This window comes from Sciurus vulgaris (assembly GCF_902686455.1).
Source record: "Sciurus vulgaris genome assembly, chromosome: 2".
NCBI lineage: Eukaryota > Metazoa > Chordata > Mammalia > Rodentia > Sciuridae > Sciurus > Sciurus vulgaris.
The window spans coordinates 125,891,477-125,918,086 of NC_136462.1; the positions used below are offsets into that span (position 1 = coordinate 125,891,477).

The following is a 26,610-nucleotide window of genomic DNA, read 5'->3' on the forward strand; positions in this document are numbered from 1 at the left end:
GTTGTAGCACCAGAACTTCATTCTGCTTTATGGTTAATGTCCCATCATATGAATATGCAACATTTTGTTTATCCATTCATCTGTTAATGTACTTGTGTTGCTTCCACCTTTTGCCTATAATAAATAATGCTGCAAAATGGACATTGGTGTGAAAGTGTATGTTTGAGTCTTTATTTAAATTCTGTTGGGTATATATCTAGAAGTGGAATTGCTGAGTCATATGATAATCCTATGTTTAGCTTTGAGAAACTGCCAGACTTCCACAGCAGCTGCACCATTTTACACCCCCACTAGCAATGTGGAGGGTACCGATTTATCCACAGTCTCACCAACACTTATTGTTCTCTGGCTTTAAAAAAAATAGTCATCCTAGTAGACTATTTAAAATAGGTATGAAGAGGTTGTTTATTCTATTTTTTTCCCCCTGCAGTGTTGGAGATCAAACTTGGGGTCTTTCTCATGCTAGGAAAATGATCTACCTCTGAGCTACATCCCTAGCCCCTGCTTGTTCTTTTTTCATTTTCTCTCCTGTTTTGGTACTGTAGATTGAACCCAGGGGTGCTTATCACTCACTACATCCCCAGATCTTTCATTTTTTTTTTTATTTTGAGGCAGGGTCTTGCTAAGTTGCTTAAGGCCCTACTAAGTTGATGAGGCTGGTCTTGAACTTGCAATCCTCCTGCCTTTGCCTCCCAGATCTCTGGGATTACAGGTGTGCACCACTGTTCCTGACTTTGCTTATTTTTAAAAAAATATACTTTTCAATATAAATAATGTTTCTTAGTAAACAGTAACTTCTATTACTAATTTCAGCAGAAGCAGGCAAATGAAAACAGCAGCAACAGTACTACCAAAATAATAATTAATATTTACTTTACTAATTATTGCTAGTACAGAAAAAAATGACTTTAGCCCTTTTGGCAAAAAGACACATGCCCATTTATTTACTTATTTATTTATTTAATTTTTGGTGCACTCAACCACTGAGCAATATCTCCATCCCCCTATCCATTATTTTTTAATTCAATAAATTTAGTGAATGCCAAAACAAAAACAATCATAATATCACCCCAGTTCCATGACCCCAAAATAACTTATTACTATTAAGAAATCCACTCCAGACCCTTTTCCATGTGTGAACCTGGATAAAAGGTAGACATATTGTATTACATGGGAAGGCACAAATATTATGTTTGTTAGAAAGATTAAACTTTATTGTATGGGCGCTAAGCACTAGCTTAGTGCTAAAGCATTTATTTGCCTAGCATGGTGCCAAGTCCTGGGTTCCATCCCGTAGCACCACCAAAACAAATCAAACAAAACAAAAATCTTTACATCTTACTTGAATTTTACAAAAGAAAAATTGAAACGAAATAAAAGTAACTACTGAAGTTGAGGTGAACACTATTTTTACCATAAAAGATACTACAAATAAAAGAAATGAGGCCTGCAAACTCTGAGCCTCCTAAGGATAGTGTAGTGGAACAGCAGTCATCCCTTTCTAGATTCTGAAGTCTCACAATCTGGTGGATTTTAATCTTTAAAAACTTCAATTTGGTTCTTTCTAGACACACTGAATCAGCAGAGTTATAAGGATCTTGAAGACTGCCTGGTTGGTTCCTGCTTATCACAGTTCTCAACCTGGAATGCATAACATAACCAATCAACAGTGCCCACCACCAGGAGCAGCAGTCTCAGAATGTCAGCTCACTCCAGTCTTTAGATGTCATGGTCACCAAGAAAGACACAACTCACATAAACGTCGAGGGGAGAAATACTTACACAGAAAAGAGGCAGAGTAAGATCAGCTTTTGATGGGCATTGGTCATCCTTGACCACTAGTCTCCCATGGCCATGTATATGATCCCCAAGACTATGATTGGCCTCTCTTTCAGGAATTATGAAATCCATAGGTTCTCGGTAGATTTATATATGTACTTATTAGACATGGTTTTCCTCAGCTCTGTTGTGTGGGATCCTATGAGGGAAACTGGAATGGGTGAGGGACCATTCCTGAACAAGTCACCTTCTAGTCAGGGTCTATGGGCCCTTGGGTGTTGTGAGTTGGGATTAGGCTCCCTAGGGAAAGCTTTTTTGATTGGGGTCAGGTTATTCACCAACATGACTTTATATGTCCTCAGGGTCTCTGATGGAGTAGGTAGCTTTGAAAAGCTAGTGCTAGTCCCATCCTAGAGAGCAATCTTGCAAGTTAGAGAAAAGGACTGAGACAGCCCTGGCAAGACTGATCCTTCCAGAGTGGGATCCAGTGTTTCTGCCTTTGTAAGAGACAAGGTCTCCCAGGTGCTGGGCAAGGTGAGTGTTGGGCCCTGAATCTATAATTTAAAAAAAATTTTTTTTAGTTGTAGATGGACACAATACCTTTATTTAATTTATTTATTTACATGTGGTGCTGAGGATCAAACCCAGTGCCTCACACAGCCAGGCAAGTGTTCTGCCACTGAGCCACAACCCTAGCCCATGAATCTATAATTTCTAACCGCAGCCAGTTATACTGGCCTGCACAAGAACTAATGAATAATAGGTTTTTAGAGCCGAAAAAGGCTTTGGGCTTCTTCCTTCTCGCCCAGCACCGCCAACATGGTTCTCAGGTGTTTTGTGGAGGTTGGCCGGGTGGCCTACGTCTCCTTTGGGCCTCATACTGGAAAACTGGTTGCAATTGTAGATGTTATTGATCAGAATAGGGCTTTAGTTGATGGACCTTGCACTCAGGTAAGGATATAGGCCATGCCTTTCAAATGTATGCAGCTCACTGATTTCATCCTCAAGTTCTCTCACAGTGCCCGCCAGAAGTATGTTCGACAAGCCTGGCAGAAGGCAGTTATCAATACAAAATGGGCAGCCACAAGATGGGCCAAGAAGATTGATGCCAGAGAAAGGAAAGCCAAGTTGACTGATTTTGATCATTATAAAGTCATGAAGGCCAAAAAAAAAAAAAATGAGGAACAGAATAATCGAGAATGAAGTTAAGAAGCTTCAGAGGGCAGCTATCTTGAAAGCATCTCCCAACAAAGCACCTGTTGCTAAGGCTGCAGTTGCAGCTGCAGCAGCAGCAGCAGCAGCTGCTGCTGCTAAAGCTAAAATTCCAGCAAAAAAGATGACTGCAGCAGGGAAGAAGACTCCAGTCCAAAAGGCTCCTGCCCAGAAAGCCTCAGGCTAGAAGGCGGCGCTGCCTCCGAAAGCTCAGAAGGGTCAGAAAACTCCACCCCAGAAAGCACCTGCTCCAAAGGCATCTGGAAAGAAAGTATAAGAAGCTGTTAAAAAAGGAATAAAGGTAGGTTCTTTTGACATGTAAAAAAAAACAAAAAAAAAAGGCCTTGGGATGATCTGTTCTAAATTGACCTACAAACTGGGCATGATGGTATGTGCCTGTAGTTGCAGCTTCTAGGGAGGGTGAGGCAGGAGGATCCCTTGAGCCCAGTCTGGGTAATGAAGGGAGACCCTGTCTCTAAATAAATAAATAAATAAAAATCAACATATACATTTCATACAAATTAGAGGCACGGTACCTCCATGTCTACAAGCCAAAGCAAGGGAGATGTGTTTCATTAAATACATGGAGGTCTGTGAGGTGGGTTTTAAGGTTTTAAGAACAGGAAAAAATGTATGAATATATTTTAGTGGGATGGGTAGATTCAAATGATGTTTTGAATTAGAGACATTAATTGTTTTTCTTTAAATCTGCCACCTCCAAAAATCTTCCATCATTTTTGCAAAGGTGACTACCTATGTAAGAAAAAGAAAGATTTCTTGTGGGAATGAAATTTAAATGGATTTGATTACACATAGCTGTCAGTTCTTTTTGTTTTTATACTTGGTTTATTGTGAAATATAAGACACATAGAAAAGGACATAAAACAAATGCACAGTGTAACAAATTATTTAGAGATTTAATTCCCAGGTAACAACTTCCTAGATCAAGAACTATGCTATTGGCAGCTGACTTGGTCCGTGCCAGGGAACTATTATTCAACCGGGAATTACTCTGCTGCTTTCCTTTAGAGTTTTATACTGAAATGTATAGAAGTAAGCAAACTACCCCCTATGGACCAAATTTGGCTCTCAGTCTTTTTGTAAAACTAAATATACAATGGAATATAATTATCCCCATTCCTTTATGTAGTAACCCTGCCTACTTTCATGCTAAGATAGCAGAGTGGCATAGTCCTTGCAGAGATTAGATGGCTAGCTAGGCCTGGAATTATTTCCATCCTGGTTCTTTTCAGAAAAAGTCTGCTGCCCTCTGGTGAGGTGTATGATCTACCAAGCTGATAGTTTGCTGCCCCCTAGTGTAGTGTGTACTCTACCAAGCTTCTCCAGAAGCTGTCAGTTCTGCTCTTTCTATGCTCACAGCTGTTCAACACTCCAATTTCCCTCAGCTGTATGGGAGACAGCTAGAGAGTTCCTTTGTGTGGCCCTCAACAAAATCATGACATTATAATAGAATTGTCTTCTAACTTAATTTTTGAACCCTTTATAGCTTGCATACAGAAATACAATTGATTTTTTGATATTGATCCTGTATCCTGAAAACTTACTGATTTCTTTCATTAGTTCTAATAAATTGTTTAGTATGCTTTTTCAGGCAAATACTGTACCACTGAGCTACACTCCAGCCCCAGATTTTCTATATAAAGCTTATCTCATCTGCCAATAGAGATGATTTTACTTCATCCTTTCCAGTCAGGTTGCCATTTACTTCTTTTCCATGCTTAATTGCACTGGCTAGAACCTCATAACGAATATATTGACTGTAAGTCACAAGAACAGATATCTTTGTCTTATTCCTGATCTTAGAGGGAAAGCTTTCAGTCTTTTGACATTAATCATGATTTTGGGTGTGTGATTCTTGTAGATGCCTTCTGTCAGGATGAGGAAGTTCCATTTTATCAGTTTTTTAGAGTTTTTTTTCATGATAAATGAGTGTTATATTTTGTCAAATGTTTTTTCTGCATCTTTTGAGATGGTTACATTTCTTTTTTCTTTGCTACTAATATGTATTACACAGGTTGATCTTTGTACGTTGAAACAACTTTACATAGCTGGGATAAATCCCACTTGGTCATGGCATTTAATGATTTTTATATGCAGCTAGATTCAGTTCATTAGCATTTTGTTGAGAATTTTTGTGTTTATATTTATTAGTGATATTGCTCTGTAGTTCCAAGTTATTTCTGCCTAATTTTGATATCAGGGTAATACTGATCTCACAGCATGAGTTGGAAAGTGTATTAGCTTTCTATTATTGTAACTACCTGAGATAATCAAATTATAAAGAGTAAAAGCTTATTTTGGCTCATGATTTGAGGGGTTCCAGTCCTTTATCAATACATTTGCTCTGTTGCTTTGGGTATGTTATAAGGCAGTATAGCTCTTTTTTGGTTAGTGTTTGAAAGGCATTTTTTAAATCCTTTTACTTCCAATCTATTTTGCTTATCGGAATCTAAAATGAATCTCTTATAGATAATACATTGTTGGATTATGTTTTGTTTTCTTTTTAAAAACTTTGTGTTCCTATGAAAACAGAAGAGCAATGGAGTAAAGGAAGGGGATGAGGGGGAGGGAGGAGGAATGGGAAATGGGAAAAATGGTGCAATGAATCTGATCAAACTTTCCTATGTACACATATGAATGTACCACAGTGAATTTTACCTTTATGTATATCCACGATGCACTAATTTTAAAAACTATAAACAGAAGAAAGATCAGTAGAATTAGGAACCAGGGAGGGAGGAGGGAAGGAAAAGGGAAAGCACTTGGGACTGAATTGGAGAAAATCATATTTCCATGCTTGTATAATTGTGTCAAAACAAACCTCAATATTATGTATATCTATAATGTACTAAAACAAAATAAATTTTTAAAAAAACCTCCTTGCAGTAAGTCTCTGCTTTTCATTTGGAAAGTTTAATCCCTTTATATTTAATGTAACTACTGATAAAGTAGAACTTAGTCTGCCATCTTGCTCAACATGTCTTATGTTCTTTTTGTCCCTCAATTCCTGTCATTTTATGTAAATTGAATATTTTTCAGTGTACCATTTTAATTTCCTTGTGGTTTTTTTTTACTATATAATTTTCAGGTTTTTTTTTAATTCCTTCCTTCCTTCCTTCCTTCCTTCCTTCCTTCTGCTGAGGATAGAGCCCAGTGCCTCACACTTGCTAGGCAAGCGCTCTACTACTAAGCCACAACCCCAATTTTGAGTTATTTTCATAGTGGATACCTTAGGGGTTACAATTAACATCTGAATTTGTAACTTTAGATGCATCCCAAAGGCCCACATACTACCGACTTGGTTTCCAGTCTGTGGTTCTATTTGGAGTTAGTGGAACCTTTAGGAGGTGGGGCCTAGTTGGAGTAAGTGCCCACTGGGGGCATACCCTTAAAGGCAGATATTAGGACCTGACCCCTTCCTCTCCTGCTTCCTGGTTATTGTGAGGTGAGCGGCTTTGCCCCACCATGCAGTCCTAATATGATGTTCTGCCTTACCACAGGCTCAACAATGACAGATCCAACTGACCATGGCCTGAAACCTTTGAAACTGTGAGCCAAAACAAACCTTTTTCCTTATACTTTTTTAATTTCATAATAATGAAAACCTCAGATATTTTCATACTAGCAGCTCAATGCTATAGCCCAGAGGTGACATATGACCCACTGACATAGCACTGTCTCACTTTAAGCAGAAATACACTTGTTTTATGTGTCTGGAAAGGAAGAGGAATTGTCCGTTAGATATAGGACTATGAAAGTTAGTACTGGAAATCTACAAACATTATTTCTTCAATTCTTAGGTATACACTTTTCATATTTTAATACTCCTGAAATCAGGATGTACTCCATTATCAATGGCTGTTGGCTACTGACAGTATTATGGCATATTCCTTATTATTTTATACTGGGGATTAAAGCCAGGGGTACTATACCACTGAGCTACATCCCCAGTCCCTTTTATTTTTATTTTTTTTTTATTTTAAGACAGGGTCTCCTTCAGTTGCTTAGGATCTGGCTAAGTTCCTGAGGCTGGTCTTGATCCTCCTGCTTCAGCTCCCAAGTTGCTGGTATTATAGATGTGTACCACCAAGTCCAGCTTGATGGATTCTTTTGATATCTTTTTGTAAGATCAAGAAAACAATGGCATCTATGCATCTCAGATTTAATGAAATATGCTAAACTTGGGCTTATCATATTGAAGGTCATAGGATTAGATGAGACTACTCAGGGTGTTGATAAAGGAGGGACTAAGGATTTAGCTTGGGTGGCTCCAATGTGCAAGGTCATGAAATAAGGAGACTGATGAGGAATGTTCAGTTATGGGAAGAACCCTGGGAAAATGTGAAGAAAGGTATGCACGACAGTGAAAAATACTACTGGGTGGTCAAACATAGTGAGGACTGATAACTGCTATGAAATTGGACTAAGTCATTAGTAACCTTGGCAAGAGTGTACTGGTGAAGTAGCAGGAACAAAGCCTGGTGTGGTAAGGGAAGATAGAAAGACCAATTGAAAAGGAATTTTGCTAATTTTGCTATATAAACAATAGAGAAAAGGGGTACCTGGAAGGATTCAAGGGATTCTCTCTCTCTCTCTCTCTCTCTCTCTCTCTCTCTCTCTCTCTCTCTCTCTCTCTCTCTCTTTATGTGTGTGTGTGTGTGTGTGTGTAGTACTGAGGTTGGACCCTTGGACCTTGTATATGCTGGGCAAGTGCTCTACCACTGAGCTATATCCCCCAGTCCAGCTTAATGGAGATTCTTCATAGCTAAGATTCTGGGCATGTTTACAAGATGATTGAACTGATACAGCAGCAGAAGAGGTCAGGTGGGGACTAAAACCCAATCAGAGTAATCAACAGGTATAGAGATAGAGTCAAAACACACTAGTGGAGTGATTGCCTACCTCTAAAAGCTGGATGCTTTATTTTCAGTAATAGAAGGGAAGGAAGAAACTACAGATACAATCATAGCAGTAATTTTCCTGGTGAGAAGAATTTCATCAGTTAAGACTGCTTTTGTCTGTAAATAATAATAGCGGGTTGCTTAATTACTCTTAACCTGTGAATCTGGAGGCAGATGGGCCCCACACTGGGCCAGTGGGTGTGCCCATCTTCTGAGGTGTTCTCCCATCCTTCCACCTTACTACATCAGGCTTGCCTTCCTCAGGCCTGTTGTATTCTGGGCATCAAATGACTGTGCAGTCCCAGGAGAAGGAAAGGGCAATTGAGTGGGTATTCAATAGTGTGCCTCAACAGTTCTGCCACATTTGAACTGAATGGAGTGGATTCATCTGGACTTAAGGTGTGCCAGGCAATTATGATGGAGAGAGAGAGAGGAAAAGGTGACTAGAGAGTGTAGGCGAGTGATATGCTGGGTTACAAAATCTAACTTGACAAAAAAGGGAAGTGAGAATGTGAGTTAATGTTCCTCTAGAGAAGTCAAAGATCACTGGAATACTTACCAGAGGCATGAACTAGAAAGATGAGATGTGGTGACTCAAGAGTAGGAGACTCACAATCATGATCTTCAAGGAGATTTAGTAAATGGGACTGATTGTGGTGGTGAGTGGCTTAGGTTGGGTGGGGAGCAAGATGGTTCAAAGTTTGGCACCAAAGGACTAAAAGCTGATGGAACTGGTTGGGCAACTTCCATGAAATGAAAGCTCTTGATAATGTCTGTAATAGCTATGGGAAAAAGGTCATGAGTCAAGTGCTAAATCTTCAGCAAATGTGGGGAAGTGATAGGACTGTGAGTTATTGCAACCAGGAGCAGAGGGTAGTATAATCTGAAAGCAAGCATTTGAAAGAAATTGTCTTTTGCTTTATTTAATATGAAGCAGGTGGAATAATGGTCTTGTTACTGTTTGGATATGAGGTGTCCCTCAAAAACTCCTGTTAAAGCATGAATGTTCAGAGGTGAAATGATTGAATTGTAAGAGCTGTAGCCTAATCAGTCCATCCTGGTTTGAATGGATTGGGTGGTAACTGGTAACTGTAGGCAGATGGGCATGGCTGGAGGAGGTGGGTCACTGGAAGCCTTCCCTGGAAAGGTCCATCTTCCTGGTGGCTCCTCTCCCCTCTCCTATTTTCTCTGTTCCCTGACCCTGCCATTAGTTGAACAGCTTTCGTTCACTGGGCCCTTAACCCATGACCTGCTGCTTCACCTTGGGCCCAGAGCCATGGAGTCTGCCATCTATGGACTGAAACGTCTGAAACTATGAACTTCAAATAAACTTTTCCTCACCCAAGTTGTTCTTGTCAGGTGTTTTGGTCACAGTAATGCAAAAGTTGACTAAAACGGGTCTGGAAGTGTCAGGGAGGATAGGTACCCCATCTTCATGCTGAGGTATATGGATGTGGAATAATAAAAAGTCACAGCATTCCACAGAGGACAATGGATTTTTCATCAGAACAATAATATGATGAGAATATTAGAAAGCACAAATCTGTAATTCCAGTTATTTGGGATATTGAGGCAGGAGGATTGCAAGCTGTGCCAATTTAGCAATACTATACCTCAACATAAAAGACTAGGGCTGGGGATGTAGTTCATTGGTAGAGAACCCCTGGGTTCAATGCCCAATAATGGAAAAAAGAAAAAAAAAAGCTAAATATGTTGCTGATGTCTGTAAGTCCCAGAGGGTTCAGGGGAGTGTGTAGAATCAGCGAGAGGCAGGAACCCAAATCAGATTAGGGATACACAAATCAATTTTTTTCTTTTCTTTTGTTGCTTGTGCTTTTGGTGTCATATTAAAAAATTCATTGCCAAAGTTGCCAAATCCAAAGTCATGAAGCTTTCTTTCCATGTTTTCTTCTAAGAGTTTTATACCTGTAGCTTTTCTGTTTAGGTCTTTGATCAATTTTGGGAGTCCAATGGTAGGAATTCAACTTCATTCTTTTGTATGTGGATATCCAGTTTACCTAGCACCATTTGTTGAAAAGACTGTTTTTCCTTCATTGAATGATCTTGGCACCCTTGTAAAAAATCAACTGACCAAGTGGGTGTTTCCTTCTGGGTTCTCTATCCTATTCCATTGGTCTATAAAAACTAACCTATAAAAGTACCACACTATTTTGTTTACTGTCATTGTGTAGTAGGCTTTAATATCAGGAAGTGTGACTCATATAACTTTATTCTTCCCCTTTCAATACTGTTCAGCTTGGATGGTGGTTTTCATAGATGTGACTTATCAGGCTGAGGGGCTTCCTTCTCTTCCTAATTCTTCCTCAATTGCTAAGAGTTTTATAATGAATAGATGCTGGCATTTGTCAAAAGCATTTCTGCATCTATTGAAGTGATCACATGGTGAATTATCCTTAACTTTGAATGGTAAACCCACCTTGACTTCTTGGGATAAACCCCAATTAGCTGTGATGAATTATCCTTTCTGTAGGTTGTTAGAATCCATTTGCTCAAAGTTGGCTAGCAAGTTTTGCACTTAAATTCATGAGGATTAGAAGGGTCTAAACTTCTGTTTTAATCTTTCTGGTTTTGTTACTGGGGTAATAATGCGCTTATAGAATGAAAATGTTTAGTTATTTTCAATTTTCTAGAGGAGTTTTTGTAGAATTGTTGTTTCTTTATTAAATACTTCGTAGAGCCAGAATCTATCAAACAATCTGAGCCTGCAGATTTTCTTTTTTGGATTTTTTTTTTTTTTCCTTTTACCGTAGGGAATATCAAACCTAGGACCTTGCACATGCAAGGCAAGTGCTCTAACATTGAACTACACCACCATCCCTGTTTGGAAGGTTCTTAATGGGAAATCCAATATAGGCTAGTTCAGCTTATGTATTTCTTTTTGAGTGAGTTTTGGTAGTATGTGCTTTTAAGGAATTATTCCATTTCATATAATTTGTCAAACTTATGTACATAGAATTGTTTCTAGTATTGCCTCACTATATTTTTTAAGTTTGTGGGGTCTTTAGTGATATCTTTTCTTGCATTTATTATATAAGTAATTTGTGGTTTTTTCTTATTTTTCAGTCTTGTTAGAGATTATCAACTTCTTTTGATCTTTTCAAAGGTTCAGCTGTTAGTATTATTTTTCTGTAGTTTTTGTTTTCAATTTCTTTTCATTTTTGTTCCTCTATTAATCCCTCCTGTTTGCTTTAGATGTATGTATTTTGTGCTTCTTTTCCTAGTGTTTTAAAATGGAAACTTGGACTGCTGACTTTAGACCTTTCCTTTTTTTTTATTTTAAAATAATTTTGATAACTGTATTCTTTATTTTTTTGGCACATCTAAGCAAGCAGCTCTAGTGCTAAGTTACACCGGGAGACGCTGTATTCTAATTTTTGTTCAATTAATATATTTTCTATATCCTTTGCGTTTTCTTCTTTAATCCATGGATTATTTAGATGTGTAGTGCTTAACTTCCAAATGTTTAGAGGTTGTCCTGTCTTCGTATTGATGGCTTACTTCCATCACAATCAGACAATGTGACTTCAATTTATTTTTTTATATTGGGGATCGAACCCAGGGGTGCTGTACAATTGAGTTACGTCGCCAGTTCTTGATATTTTGAGTCAGGGTCTTGCTACTTTGCTGAGGTTGCCCTCCAATTTGAGATCCTTCTGCCTCAGCCTCCCAGTCACTGGGATTACAGATTTTCAATTGTTAGTGGTTCAAGGACAGGAGAAATCTATTGAAAAGTAGAGCTGCTCTCACCAGGTGTATCCTCAGAAGTGGAGGTCTCGCTAGGGCGTGCCCAGCTCTAGCTCGGTTCGAAGTCTCCGAGACTCCCAGGACCTCCCTAACACAGAGTAAAGTCCGAGACCCGGTCTTGTGCGAGCGTGCGTGCGTGGGGCGGAAATCCCGCCTCCCGGCACCTGCGGTTGGCCCTGGCCGCAGAGGGTGAGAGCCCCCCTCCCCAGAAGGAAGATGTGGGGGATTGCTGGAAGCTGGAGAGTTGGGAGGAGCAGCGAAGGGGCTCCTCTTCCCCATTGGGTATATTCCGGAGTTGACTCACTACTATTGGCTGGATGCAGGGCCAGTCTCGCGTCAGCCCGCCCCTCGGGCCGCGAGAGGCGCTGGGATAGCGAGAGCCGGCCGGGGCCAGCAGCGGCTTGAAGGCTGTTCCCGCACGCCGGCGGGGCTAGGCTCCCTGGCTGCAGCGAGTCAGGTCCTGCTGTCCGGGGCGCGAGGATGGCCGGCGGCGGGGCGGGGCCGTCCAGGGGCGGAAGGGCGGCCGAGCCCGGGTGGCGGGCGTTGGCGCGGCAGCTGGGACCTGGGCCTGCGCGAACCGCCTGCGGTGCGGTCTCGGCTGTCTTTTCATTTCTAAGTGATGTTATGGATTTTTCTGCAGATGTGACTTTTGTTTAGTTTGTTTCACGCACCACGCGCTGGTCTGGTGGTAAATCGACAGATGCATGCTAGTGTCATTTGTCGTTGAAATGATGGGCTTCTGTTGTGTTTGCGTGTATATCTTTTGGATTAAGGGAAGGGGGATGACATTGTGTTTTGGTCTCTTATGACCGTCCATTCTCAAGGTCTCGCCAACGTATTACAAAAACCCAGAGAATCCTACCTATGTTGGAAGTAGGCTTTTCCTTTCTCCTCGCTCCTCTCCATCATTCCCACATATCTCCCTACCTCACTCCCCTTGCCTCACTCCCTTCCCCCAACTCTTCTCCTCTCCCCTTTTGCCATTTTTCTCTCTGCAGCATTAAACCTTGTTGGAGGGTCTTTGTAAAATTTTAAAAAGCTTTAGGTCTTCAACGTTCCTTTTTTACTTGCAGGTCTGATAACTGGGGGGAAACTGGAGGAAAGATGCCTTCTGAGTCTTTCTGTTTGGCTGCCCAGGCTCGACTTGACTCCAAATGGTTGAAAACAGATATACAGGTGAGGTTTGACGTGCCTTTTTCCTTGGTGTGTTCCTGATTCTATTTCAGTTTCTGTTAAGTAAGAGGATGTCAGTTCTTTGCCGTATTAGAGAAGCAGTTTATTTTCTGTAGCTTAAAATGTAAGTGTTTACTGCTGGTTTGTAAAAAGCGAGTGGCAGCATTTTAATTATGGTTCTTTGTAAGTGCAAGAAACTTGAGATCTAGTCATGCAGAAATTTTTCTTATTTTCTGTCTGCATCACTCTTGACCACAAAGTCTTGGTGACTGCTCTTTTGTTACTGATAGTTTTTGAGATGTTCTGTTAATTATGTGGGGGAACAATGAAATGGCATGTAGCTTTTTATGACTTGTAGAACCTCTCACATTTTATGGGAACTTGTGTTTGTGTTTCTGGAGAGACAAGAGTTAATTCAGTTGAATTGTTTGTTTTATATTTATGACCGGTCTTATTAAGAGGAGTGCTCAGATTTTCACATTAGGAACATAAGGAAATGATGTTGGCTTTAGAGTCTAATGTTTGATTTAATAAGATAATTATAAACTTGTCAGGAAATTATCAAATATTAACAGTAATATTTCTGTGAATGATTCTTTACCCCTAATAAACTAGTCTCATTTGTGAATGGTTTGGAAACACTACTTTTGGAACTCCATTTCACCAGCAAAAAGAAGCATCTGAAATATTTTGTTGTATTTGTTTTTTTTTCTCTCTGAAGTTAACCATTTTAAATATTCAGTAATCTATTTATGACTATTCATTGCGAATCATAGTCTGAAGCAGTAGTTGCTCATAGATATTAGTATTGAGGTGTTATTGCCTCTACCTGATTTTCCCCCCCTTAAGCAGATGTTGAGCGCCAGCTGATATGAAAGCCAAGCATTGTGGATGATGGGATTGTTATTAATGGTGTAATGTTAGATAAGAATAAGCACAAGAAATTGGGTCAAGAATTGATATAGTAGTTGTTAGTATTTTGATTTGTTTTTGTTTAAACATTTCCTTTTAATTATTAGTCGATGTCTTTTTTTAACTGGGTGGGTGAAGTGAAAGATAATTTATTACTGAAATCTTTAAATTCAGGCAAATTCTTTTTAAGTTTTTTTAATATTTGTGGTTACGTATTTTAATAAACTTGTTGATGTATAGAGCCTTACCTAATGAAGTTTTATTTTATTAGTAATCAACAAACTACTAAATTTGAGTTTTAGCATCTTGATCTAAAACCAGTTTAATGATTAATTAAGAGCCTATGACCAGGCAGATATACATAAAATGAGGCATTATTTATGTCTTAGAGTGCTTGTTATTTTTCTTTTGATTTATTCAGTGTGATACATTGTTCTTGCCCCTTCCTAGACATTTTGAGTATTATTCAAAAGTCTTCCAAGTTAGGTGTGGTGGCACACACCTGTAACCCCAGCTACTGGGGAGGCTAAAACAGGAGAATCACAAGTTTGATTCTGGGACTTGAGGCCCTGGAATCAGTCCCCAGTACCACCATGTTCCCCTTCTCCTGCAACAAAAGAAGTCTTCCATAATGCCTCCTAGGAAAAATGAAGAGATTAGGTTTGAATAGAGGAAAATGTATTATGGGTATTGCAGGTATTTAAATACCATGAAAAAAGTGATGACTGACCTATATTTTATACAGTTTCTCCAGCATTGCTTGTTTATTTTGGGGGGTCCTGAGGGTGAACCTAGTGGTGCTCTCCCACTGAGCTGCATCCCCAGCCCCTTTTATTTATTTTGAGACAGTCTCACTAAGTTGCCCAGGCTGCCCTCGAACTTGTGATCTTCCTGTCTCAACCTCTCAGATAACTTGGATTCCAGGTGTGCCCCACTGTGCCTGGCTTCAGCATTGTTTATTAAATATGAAGAACCCATGCTGTTGTCTTACCCTAAGGAATTAAACATTTTCTCTCTTTGGGTCCTTGTAGACACACATTGTGGATTCAGTCCTTGTGCTGACAGACTTTACCTTTATCTTGTTGGGGATGGCTCTCCCACCTGGAGAGAGAAGCATCCAATTTCTTACTTAAGGCTTTGTACTAGAAGCAGAATTGACACCTGGTTAATGAATAATACATGGGAGAGACATATATGTGTAGAAAGATGTTTCATAGGATTTAGTAAATCTGTTTTCTACAAGCTATTTTTATTTGAAATGCCCTTGAAAATTTCAGTAATTTTTAGGATAGAAAGGTTTTGGAGGGCTGGGGAGATAGCTCAGTCGGTAGAGTGCTTACCTTGCAAGCACAAGGCCCTGGGTTCGATCGATCCCCAGCACCGCAAAAAAAAAAAAAAAAAAAAAAAAAAGAAAGAAAGAAAAAAGAAAGGTTTTGGAGTGTGAAAACTTTTAACGCATGTGTATTATAAAGTATGCTGTTCTTGATCATAGGTGTTAAGATGAATCAGGCCTGGTGCCCTGCAACTAGTATTTTTTTTTTTTTTTTTTTTGCAGTGCTGGGGATCGAACCCAGGGCCTTGTGCTTGCAAGGCAAGCACTCTACCAACTGAGCTATCTCCCCAGCCCAACTAGTAGCTTTTTTTTTTTTTTTTTTTTTTTTTTTTTTGCAGAAAATAAATGATAAACTCTTCTTTATTGAAAGACATTCAGTTGGGAAGTAGAGAAATAATTGTTAGATAAGCTTATATGGCACATGATTATGATTAAGTTCCACTAATTTCTGAATTTATGCTTTCTGTCCAGAGCATTGTATTCATGCAGCAGTAGTAGGAAGCACTGATTTTTAAATTTTCCTCATTTAGGTCCATCCTCTTGATAATGCAGTGTAACATCAGGAGCATTTTAGCTGTAGTCATTTTCTACCATTTGAGTATTGATGTTCTAGTGTTCAGAAATCAAGTCTAAGTCTAGGAAATTTAGACTGATTATTTGTGATATACAAAACTCACGTGTATAAATCCTGTAGTTGTACTTGGTTTTCACCTGTGTTTATGTTGAAATTTTCCATCATTCATGGCTTGTCCCAAGCACAAAATCCTGAGCCAAGGGACACCAGGCTCAGGCTTAGAATAACATGTTTGTAGCAGTTTGCTTCTGCACACTGTTCAGGAGTCCACAGATTTACCTAAAGGCTCTTTTTTTTTCTCTTCTGTAGCATCATTAAGTATTTCCTCACATATCTTAGCTGTAGTAGGTATAGTCTGTGGAGTCACAGTGTGTCCAAAACCTTGGTAGTGACCCACCAACTAGTAGCTTTTAATGGACTGCCTGTTATATGCCAGGCATCTTTCTGATTTTTACATAAATATAATGCTGTTTAATTTTCAACACTTTTTTCAGATTGTTGTGTGGAGTCATTTGAATCACTATATTTTCTTTCACTACTCTATTGAAAAGGCAGTAAATCACCCAGCTAAGAGATGTTAGCTACATCACTATTTCATTTATACAATAAAAACCCTTTTATTTGATGTGATTGGTAGTTTTTCAGTGAACCAAAAATCAGTTTAACAAAGGAACTATCAAAGTTAGTAAATGATGCTTTAACAGCTTTTTAGTCTTAAAACATTTGTGTATTTATTTGCCAATCTTGATGTGAGGCTAAGGGTGTGTCTTTGAGCATGGGTCTAGAATAGGAGTTATCCTGCTCTTTCTTGCATAAGCTGCACTCAGATGAATTTCCTACAGTTTCTATTTTTGGGTTCTTTGAAGTGGCACTTGAAATTAGATATGCATGAAGCATTTTTTTTTTAAACTTTTTATTTTGAAATAATAATAGACTCAAAGGAGGTTGCAAAGAAAATAGAAAGGTCACTGTGTACTCTTTATACAGACTCCCTGAGTGGCTGCATCTTATAACTGTGGTATAATATCAAAACCAGGATATTGATATTGGTACAGCTTGTGTGCATAGTTCTGTGCCATTCTGTCTCATGTGTCTAGTCATGTATACACCAGTAGAGTTAGATATAAAACTGATCACCAAAATGATCTCTAGCCATACCCACTCTCCATTTGCTACAGTCTCTAACCCCTGGCAACTACTGATCTGTTCTCTATCTCTATAATTTTTGTTATTTCAAGATTGTATGGTATGTAGCCTTTTGAGATTAGCTTTGTTCACTCAGCATGTCGTCCTTGAGGTTCATCAAAGTTTTTGAGAACATCAGGGTTAAACATTTATTTGTCTCTTTTTCTAGTCATCAATTTTAAAGGATTAAACATAAAAGTAAACTTTAAAAATTAGATCTGTTGAATGTAAATATTGTCATTTTATGCTTAGAAATATCAGTATATTGAAAAGTGTAAGTATGAATGTTTTGGTAAATTCTTAGGATTTCAACTAATCAGTTGATGACACAGAAATAAAATAATGTGATAAATGTAGGTAGCTTAATTAACCTTTTTAGAATTAGATTTTAAAAAGTGCTCTTTACCTGTCATATCCAAGTATAGCAGCCTCTATAGAAAAAATTTTGTGTTCAAAATTCTATGATAGAAAGAGGGTTTGGTATTCATGTAAGGTATGACATTCTATCAGGTTAATTCAAAGAATTATGGAGCATTGTTAATTCAGATATCCCTGTACTGATATTAAAAACATCTTCAAATGGAAGTTTGACTGCTGATTCAATTTAAGGAACAAACCTAAAAGTCAGAATGCCTTACAGTGCTTTTCAGTCATTCTTATGTGTGTCCAACTGGAGCCATTTTAGCACCAAAGTTTGCTTTGATAGAGAAATAAAATAGGGATGAAAAGGAGAGCGTTGTATAGTTTTGGTAACTTTAATCACAAGGTTGATTAAAATACTCTAACCGACTTCACAGAATAGAGTAACTTGATGTTTTCCAATATAGAATTATATAATTTTAGGTGTTCTCTTATGGATAATTAATAGTTCTCTAACAAACATTCTCCTTGTGTATATATATATATATATATACACACACACATATGTACACACACACACACACATATTATACTTTTCCTTTACAATTTCCATCTTTGTGCTTAAATTAGTGTTTTTTTTGGTAAGTATGCATGCATAGTCTGTGTTTTCTTTCTTCTTTTTTTTGTGGTGCTGGGGAATTGAACCCAGAGCCTTCTGCTTGCAAGGTAAGCACTCTACCAGCTGAGCTATATCCCCAGTCCTCTGTTTTCTTTCTTTCTTTTTCTTTTTTTTTTTTTGCAGTACTGGGGATTTGAACCCAGGGCCTTGTGCTTGCGAGGCCAGCACAGAACCAATTGAGCTATATCCCCAGCCCTGTTTTATTTCTTAAAGTGGGAGTAAATAGATTTCTTTTTTTTGTAGAATGTTAATTGTAGTTGTTATATCTGTCATTTTATTTAACTATTGGAATATCATAGTTATGTCAGGAATTAAACACATTAATTTTCATTTTTATTAAGGTAAAAAGATTATAATGACTTATGATGACTTTCATATCTGTGGAATAGGGAGCACTGCTCATTTTTATTCACAATTATAGTTATTTTTTATCTTTCCTGTATTTTGGGTCAGTCTTATCAGGATTTTGTAAATGTAAATGTTAGTCCTTTTTTTTTTTTAATTTTTATGGTACTAGAGATTGAACCCAGAAGCATTTTACCACTGAGCTATATCCCTAACTCATTTTATTTTTTGAGACAGGGTTTCATGAAGTTGCTGAGACTGTCTTTGAACTTGCTTCAGCCTCTGGAATATCTAGGATTACTGGCATATACCACTGTTCCCAGCTTGGTCTTTTTTTTTTTTTTTTTTTTTAAATTTTAGAGAAAAACTAACTTTTAGCTTTGGTTTTGGGAAAAGGCTAATAATAGTTATAAAAGAAAAAAATGAGTTTATCATTATACTTTGACAACAGTTAGACTTTGACAACAGTGCTTTATGTAGAAGAAAACTGGGTAACATGTTTAAGGCAATCAAGAAAAGAAAATATGAACCAAGAATTTTATGTATCAGCAAAACTGACTTTTCAGGAAGAGAACACAGATTTATCAGTGAGTAGTAATGCAGGAAGTATTGTTTTCATGAGCTAATTTTGAGGAATCAAGTTCTTTAGACAACTGAATGACTATAGATCCAAAGTTCTTTAGACAACTGAATGACTGTAGATCTACATAGGACTAGTGCTGGTCATTAAACCCACAGTTTTGAGTAAAACCTAAACTATAATGAGTGTTCCAAGGGTGAGAACAATGGAATAGCAATATGCATAGACATTGTAGATTATGGTATAACTGTTTCATAGTGTCTGCTGTTAATCCCATCTATTGTAATTTTCACACTAGTAATTTTTCATTTGTGGAGGCTCCAGTTGGGTCCTTTTTAACATCCTGTTTCACTGAAAGATTGGTAAATGTTAACTCTATCACCTCTGGATCTCTTTCTGCTGTGTTTTCTTAATTTCACTTTTTTTGTGGTACTGGGGATCGGTCCCAGCATCTCATGCATGCTAGGCAAGTGCTCTTATCACTGAGTGGCACCCCCTAGCCCTTTTTGTATTTTTAAAATTTTGAGATAAGGTTTTGTTAAGTTACCCCAGTTGGGCTTGAACTTGCGATCCTCCTGCTTCAAGCCTCCTGAGTAGTTGGAATTATAGGTGTGTGCCACCTTTCCCAATTTCTTCTGTTTGATCCTATCATTTGTATTGATCAGTTACTCTATAGGATATGTTTATGTGCCTGCTAATATTTGATTGAATGCTGGGCTTTTTTATTTTTTGGGCACTGGGGATTGAACCTGGGGTGCTCTATCAGTGGGTTTGGACTTGCAGTCCTCCTGCCTCAACCTTTTGACCATGTTTCATTTTTTAAGAGTTTTGTTTTTGTTCTGGCATGCATGTGTGTTTCTTGAGATCAATTTGATCTTTTCAAAGCTTGATTCTAAAAACAAAAACAAGAAACAAAAATGTTGATCCTAAGGTTTATTAGGTCTGGTCCACACAGCCTTTACTTGGGCTAATTTATTCACAGTAAGGCAGTACTCTTCTTAGGACTATATCTGTTGCATGGTGTGATGTCCTAACCATTATTTGAATTGGCACTTACTTGAGTCTGCACCTCGTTTCCATTTTGGGGTCTCATTAGTTCCTAGCAGGTCATTATAGCATGTGTCCCTCCAGGTGTTTGGTCTCTACCTCCTCAAAAAAGATTCCTTGTTGCCTCTCATAGCTTTTGCCCTTCCTTCTTTCCTGCTGACACAATCTAGGTAATGAAAGAATAGGCTGTAGTAATCATTCTTGTTTCTTTGTAAACTTGGCTTCCTTCTTGGCTTAAGTTTAAAATTTTTTTTTTTTTTCTTTTCTTTGAATGATTCTTCTAAACATCTTTGTCTCTTAACCTAGATTGCATACCAGAACACTGATGTGTAGAGCCCAGCCAGTCTGGGGCAGTCCCAGGGTGTAGTTGGGGCTGCTGTTTTTCCTTGGGGTATTGGCATCTGCTCCAGGCCATCATTTACAAACTGTGCTATGACTCCTAGATTTGAGTGTATAACTCTGAACACTCTGTTAAGATCTGGATTTATATTTGTATACTCCATGTTTATGTTCTGTAGTTAGTTGTATTAGCTTTCCGTTATAAATAAGTACCTGAGGTAATATAAAGAATAAGTTTATGGACTGGAGTTTTAGCTCAGTGGTAAAGCACTTGCCTAGCACCTGTGAGGTCCTGGGTTTGATCCTCAGTACCACATAAAAATAAATCAATAAAATAAAGATATTGTGTCCATCTATAACTAAAAATATTTACAGAAAAGAATAAGTTTATCTTGGCTTATGATTTTGGTGGTTCCAGTCTGTGATTGATAGGCTTCAATGTTTTGGTCCTGTGGTGAGGCAGTGCATGCTAAGAGCATGTGGTGGAGCAAAACCACTCACCTTCATCACTTAGGAAGCAAAAGGGAAGACAGAAGAGGCTGGAGTCCCATAATACCTTTTAAGGGCTGTCTCCAGTGACTTAAAGACCTCCCACTAGTTTCTACCTCCTAAAAGTTTAATTCTTCCAATTATATCATCCTGGGGACCAAGCTTTTAACACATGAACCTTTGGGTGATACTTAATCAAACCATAGCATTAGTGCAAATCTTGGTGGTTAAAACTGAACTAATTCTCATTCATACTCTGCTCCTTGTCTTTTCGCATCTGATCTGATGCATTTGATCTGAAATAATTGTAAATACTTTATTTGTCTTGACTTAGATTCTCATAATTTCTTATTTTACTCTTGAGAGTAGCCTCCTAGTTCATTTTCTTTGTTTCTAATTTCTTCCTCCTTTATCTCCTTCTATTGCATTATTATTTAAGGAATAGGTCTGGATTCCCTTGTGTTTGAAGGTAGTGTGTAACTCCTGGATCATGGTACACATGAGCTATGAGGGTTGGCCCCTGCGTGCACTATGGTGGAAAGTAGACTAAGTGGCAGCACTTAGGCACTCTGCTGTTAGCATTCCATTCCCTCAGGGGCCTTGAATTCCCATGGTTCACATTTTAAGAAGGATTTGCCTCTCTTCCTACCTATTGATACTCTTATCAAGAGTCTTATGTTTTGATTCCAAGTTATTTTGTTAGTGATATGAACAGATAAAATAGGAGTGCCAAGAGAAAGCTGTTGCTTCTATAGAAACTAAATTGAATGCCAAATTGTTTTTCTATTGCTGTGTAACAAGTTCCCAGCCACAAATATAGCAATTACAACAACACACTTACACACTTACACAACACACACTTATAGTCTGACAGTTTTCATGGATCAGGAGTCTGGCTACTGCTTAGCTTGGTCCTCTGCTTTGGATGTCACTAGTCTGCAACCAAGGGGTCAGCTGGGCTGCACCCTTATATGGGGCTCAGGTCCTGGTTGGAAGAATTGGGCTCTTTGAGTTGGGGGTTGAAGCCCTGGGATCTTAGAGGCTTCCCCCCTCCATATGCAGTTCAAACCACCCCCCTTGCTTTTCTAGGCCCTTAAAGATAGCCCCAAGATAATCTTTTGATTAACTAGAAAGTAGCTGGATTGGAACCTTAATTACAAATGCAGAGCCCTCTCACTTGTCAGAACAAACAACGCCTAATCACAAATGTGACAATCCCATTTTACTTACAGGTCCCACGCACATTTGGGGAGAAGGGATTACAGAGGGTGAGTGTATACCCTAGAGGATTAGAATCTTGGGGACCATTTTTGCTTACCACAGATAATTTGGATAAAATTGGAATGCTAAAGATTTACTTGTACAGCCTGGCACAGTGGTGAGTGCCTATAATCTCAGGTACTCTGGGAACCTGAGGCAGGAGGTTAAGCTTTCCATGTCAGCCTATGCAACATAACAAGACTGTCTTCAAACAAAACCAAACCGAACCGAACTGAACCAAACCAAAGCAAACCAAAGCAAGGTTTACACAGATTAAGTGGGAAAGAACTGTAAAGGATTAGAGAAAAAGTCTTTGGAAGTCCAGAAGACTTCTTCACTGAAATTGTACACAAAGTGTCCTTTAATCATCGTGTACACAAAGTGTACACAAAGTGTCCTTTAATCCTCACTCCATTTAAAAGAAACTGCAGCTGGATATAGTGGGTGCTTCAAAAGGATGGTGCCCACCATAGTAATGCAGGGAAGCAACTAGGAGACTTGTATATAAAGAAAAGTACTGACCTTCCATTAAAAGATGAACAGAGTCAGGGTATATATAGCTCAGTTGAAGACCACTTGCTTAGCATTTGTGAGACCCAGTTCCATCTCCAGTACTGCCAAAAAAAAGGAAAAAAAAAAAAAAAAAAAGAGTAAACAGATGACTCTCTTAATTTAAAATGTATTTTGTGTTAGAGAAGATGACCTCAGTTTTCTTTAGAAGGGCTACCTTTTCTTGGTGTTCCAAAAGTTCCCTTTCCCTACTCTGTGCTGGTTGCCAGCTCTGGGAAGCCTTATCTGACTCATATGTACTGATGAACCAGGTTGTTTTTGTTTTTAGTTGTTTTCTTTGAATATCACTGTGAACTTAAGTAGTTTAATTCATTTTTGTGCATTACATTTGGTGTATATTTTGATGTTCAAAATTTGGCCAGAAGTCCCTGTTAGTTTTTTATTTTTTTTTTATTTTTTTATTTTATTTTCAGTACTGGGATTGAACCCAGGGTCAGTCCACCACTGAGTTATACCCCCAACTCTTTTTCATTTTTTTATGTTGAGAAAGTGACAGGGCTTGAACTTGGTATTTTCCTACTTCAGTCTCCATGCCTGCCCCAGGCTTATGTTGTCTGCTAAGGCCTTTTCTCTCTTTTGGTGCCAAATAGTGCCTAGAGAACAATATCTGAATGCTGATTTTATTCATTGCTTTTAGAGTGCCTCTGATTCTAGGTCCAAAGACAGAACAAATAATATTAAATAAAACTGGGTGTGATGGCGCACACCTGTAATCCGAGTGACTTGGGAGGCTGAGGCAGGAGAATTGCAAGTTCAAGGCCAGCCTCAGCAATTTAGGGAGACCTTGTCTCAAAATACAAAATAAAAAGAACTGGGCATGTGACTCAGTGGTTAAGCACCTCTGGATTCAGTCCATGGTACCAGAAAAGACCAAAACAAAACAAACAAACAAAATAAAAAAAAACATGCTGGGATTCCTAATCCAAATAGTTTTTAAAAACTTCTTGGATTTGATTTCTTTTCTAATTAAAAGCTTAGTTTCCGATAATATTAATGTACTTTATCATAAATGTGTTTTATCATATTAGCATTGCTTTATCATACAACATACATTAAGTAGTTTTAAAATTATATATCAATGTTATGATTATCAATAAGACCAACAAAGAAAGTTTAAGGCTTTTTCCCCCCTTAGAATATATTCTACAAATGATTTATAATTCAGTAGTCCCTGAAGTACTTGTCTTTCAGATATGTAATAGGTTAATTTGCTTATTACCATTTGTAGGTTTTGGTTTTTTTATCATGTCATTTTAATTTTTGAAGATGGAAACATTTTATGTTTCAGAAGTTAAGACACCTAGGTCTGTTCACAGTCTTGCTTTCATTGGTCCCTTCTGCCTTCCTCCATGTCTCCTTAGTGTTTTCCCATAGGAAATCACTGTTACTTGTTTTTGATTTACCTTTTCAGAGCATGCACATGGGTATAGGTCTTTTTTTTCTGGTATCTTATACAAAAGTTAGTGTAGTAAATACACCCATTATGCACCGTGATTTTTTTTTTTCACCTCATTCTCTTTGTTGGATGATTTTCATTAAATGTTATTTATTTTTGAGTGAATTATTGAATGTTATTGATTTATTACTGGCAAATTGAACATATTAAAGGGAAATGAGATTTCTTCCTATATAATTCTTTGAGACATTCATTGTGAGTATGAGCACACTGTAAAGTTTTCTTGTTTATCATTGCCAGCTTGCATTCTCGAGAGATGGGCTCTGCGGTCTGTGGAATGAAATGGTTAAAGATGGGGAAATTGTTTATACTGGGACAGAATTAACCCAGAATGGAGATCTCCCTCCTAGAAAAGGTAAGCTCCTTTTTTATTTTGTAAAAACCATTATAAATTGCATTTTATAGAACTTTTGTAACATAGGGGACATTTGAGCATACCTCTTATAAGTTTTGTTTTTCACTTGATGATTAAGATGTTGGTTAATATTTTAAGCTGCTTGGATTTATTTGGATTTTATTTTGTATGAATTGAAGGCATTTTCTTTCTTTTTTTCTCATGTGTGATAGGAAAGCACTCTATCATTGAGCTATGTCCCTATCCCTTTTTTAAACTTTATTTTGAGACAGGGTCATGCTGAGTTGCCCAGCCTGGCCTTGTATTTGTGATCTTCCTGCCTTAGTCTCCAGAGTAGCTGGCATTATAAATGTCTGCCACTGTACTTGACATTGTAAAACCACCTCCCTGCATTTGTGGTGCTCCTTCTGGTATCTAGTTTGCAACTTATAGGAAGTTGTTAATGTTTTCTCTTTTAAAGTTTGAAAACAGATCTTGCCTTGGCTAACTAAAATTTGTCATTGTAAGATTTAGTGCTGAGTTTGTTGGCTCTACTACTGAAAGTCATCAAGATGGATAAAGCTGATATTTTAGGAACTATTTCTTTTTTTCTTTATGGAATGAATTGGGATAGTGTCGATTTGAAAGTATAGGAGGTAAGTTGGGTGTGGTAGGGTGGCACACGCCTGTAATCCCAACTATTTGGAAGGAGGCAGGAGAATTACAAGTTCAAGGCCAGCCTTGACAACTTATTGAGAACTTATCTCAAAAACTAAAATGGAAAAAAAAAAAAAGAAAATAAAGAGCTGGGGATGTAGCTCAGTATTAGAATACTTGCCTAGCTTGTGTAAGGCTCTGGGTTCAATCCCCAGTACCACACACACACACACACACACACACACACACACACACACACACACACACACAGAGAAAAGAAAAATACATGAAAAAAAATTGTGATAATTTTCAATTGCAACATTTGACAGAGTTAGCTCAGTTTCCTCTGAAATTTGAAAATATCTATCTACACTCAGAATAATTAAAAAATGTATGCGAAAATTGACCATATATCCATCCCCTAGATCCTGCTGCCAGTATTTGGCTCCACGTTTAACATAGTGCTCCTGGTCTTATAGCCTTGTCTATCCACTGATGTGTCTCGCCTGGCTTCCTTAGACACTTCATGCACATCAACTTGAGTATGGTTTTAGTTTTTGTTTTCACATAAAATCTATGCATAATGAAGTGCATACATACACAGTGAGATTGTGGGTCTCCCTGTGTTGCCCAGGCTGGTCTCGAATTTCTATGATTCATCTACCTGTGTCCTGATTAGCTGGGTCTACAGGTATGTACCTCCACACCTGGCTGAAATGTGTGTATTTTTAAGTTTACAAGTTTTGATAAAGATAACCTTGTGACCTAAACCCTTGTCAACATTATTACTGCTTAGAAAGTTCCCATGTTCGCCTTCCTAATTCATTATCTAACCCTGCTGCTCAGAGTCACAACCACTAGTCTGATCTTTCTTTACATTGATTAGCTTTCCTTGTTCTAGAACTTGATGTAAGTGGAATCATTTAGTCATGTGTGCTCTTTTGTGTCTGGCTTTTTTCTCTCTGCATCATGTTACTCCCTTTTTTTGCATGCATGAATAGTTCTATTTTTAACAGTTTAATGCTCCTTCCCAGCCCTCCAGTATTTGTTAATAAATTAAAATAGTATTTCCCAAAGTGTTTTCTGTGAAACACTAGTTCTAAAATGTGCTCTAAGAAAAGCCAGTCATATAGAAAAATCCAGAATATATATTTTGTTCATTATATTTGATGAACTTATTTTTGTTCTTTGTTCTTTTAAAAATCACATGGTTAAAAAGCAAAGTATAATTGTTCTTTATGTAGGTCCTAACTGAAAGGGTTTTTTGGGGACATATTTTGGCATTCAGTAAAAGTTTCTATTTTTAGTGGGGCATGGTTTGTACTTTTTATTATTAGAAAATACTTTATTTATAGATGGGTTGATACATATTATATTTAATTTTAATACTATGTTTTAAGTCAGTTGTATTGTAACTAATTGTGAGGAAAATACAGATTAGAGTAGGAGTTCCTTAATGCAGTTTCCTTTTCATTTTTTTGCAGTTTTCTTTCAGTTTGCTGTATGTATTTTCCTAAAAGGGATTGATTACTTTCTTTTACTCACAACCATTTTTGGGTGAAGGTGGGTTCCTAACTATTGTCTAGCTTCTTGATTCCTTCTAATTTGTTTTGGAAAAATTGTGGCTTCTAATAATTGG

General features: G+C 37.9%; 1 protein-coding gene and 1 pseudogene across 3 annotated transcripts in view; both read left to right on the forward strand.

Annotated features, from left to right (window-relative positions):
- The first annotated feature begins 2,339 nt into the window (after nt 1-2,339).
- Nucleotides 2,340-3,280, forward strand: LOC306654647 (large ribosomal subunit protein eL14-like; annotated as a pseudogene). Its single transcript has one exon. The product of its transcript is annotated as a large ribosomal subunit protein eL14-like (transcript).
- An 8,709-nt stretch (nt 3,281-11,989) lies between these two features.
- HERC2 (HECT and RLD domain containing E3 ubiquitin protein ligase 2) overlaps nt 11,990-26,610 on the forward strand; it is a 204,370-nt gene continuing 189,749 nt past the window's right edge. Inside the window, exons 1-3 of one of the 2 annotated variants that reach the window (XM_079128427.1) lie at nt 11,990-12,135; nt 12,752-12,854; nt 24,221-24,335. In XM_079128427.1, the coding sequence (XP_078984553.1) occupies nt 12,783-12,854; nt 24,221-24,335 (187 nt within the window). In that variant the 5' untranslated portion in view covers nt 11,990-12,135; nt 12,752-12,782. Of the gene's footprint in view, nt 12,136-12,213; nt 12,367-12,751; nt 12,855-24,220; nt 24,336-26,610 lie in introns of those variants that run through there. The other variant, XM_079128428.1, reaches the window with a different exon arrangement.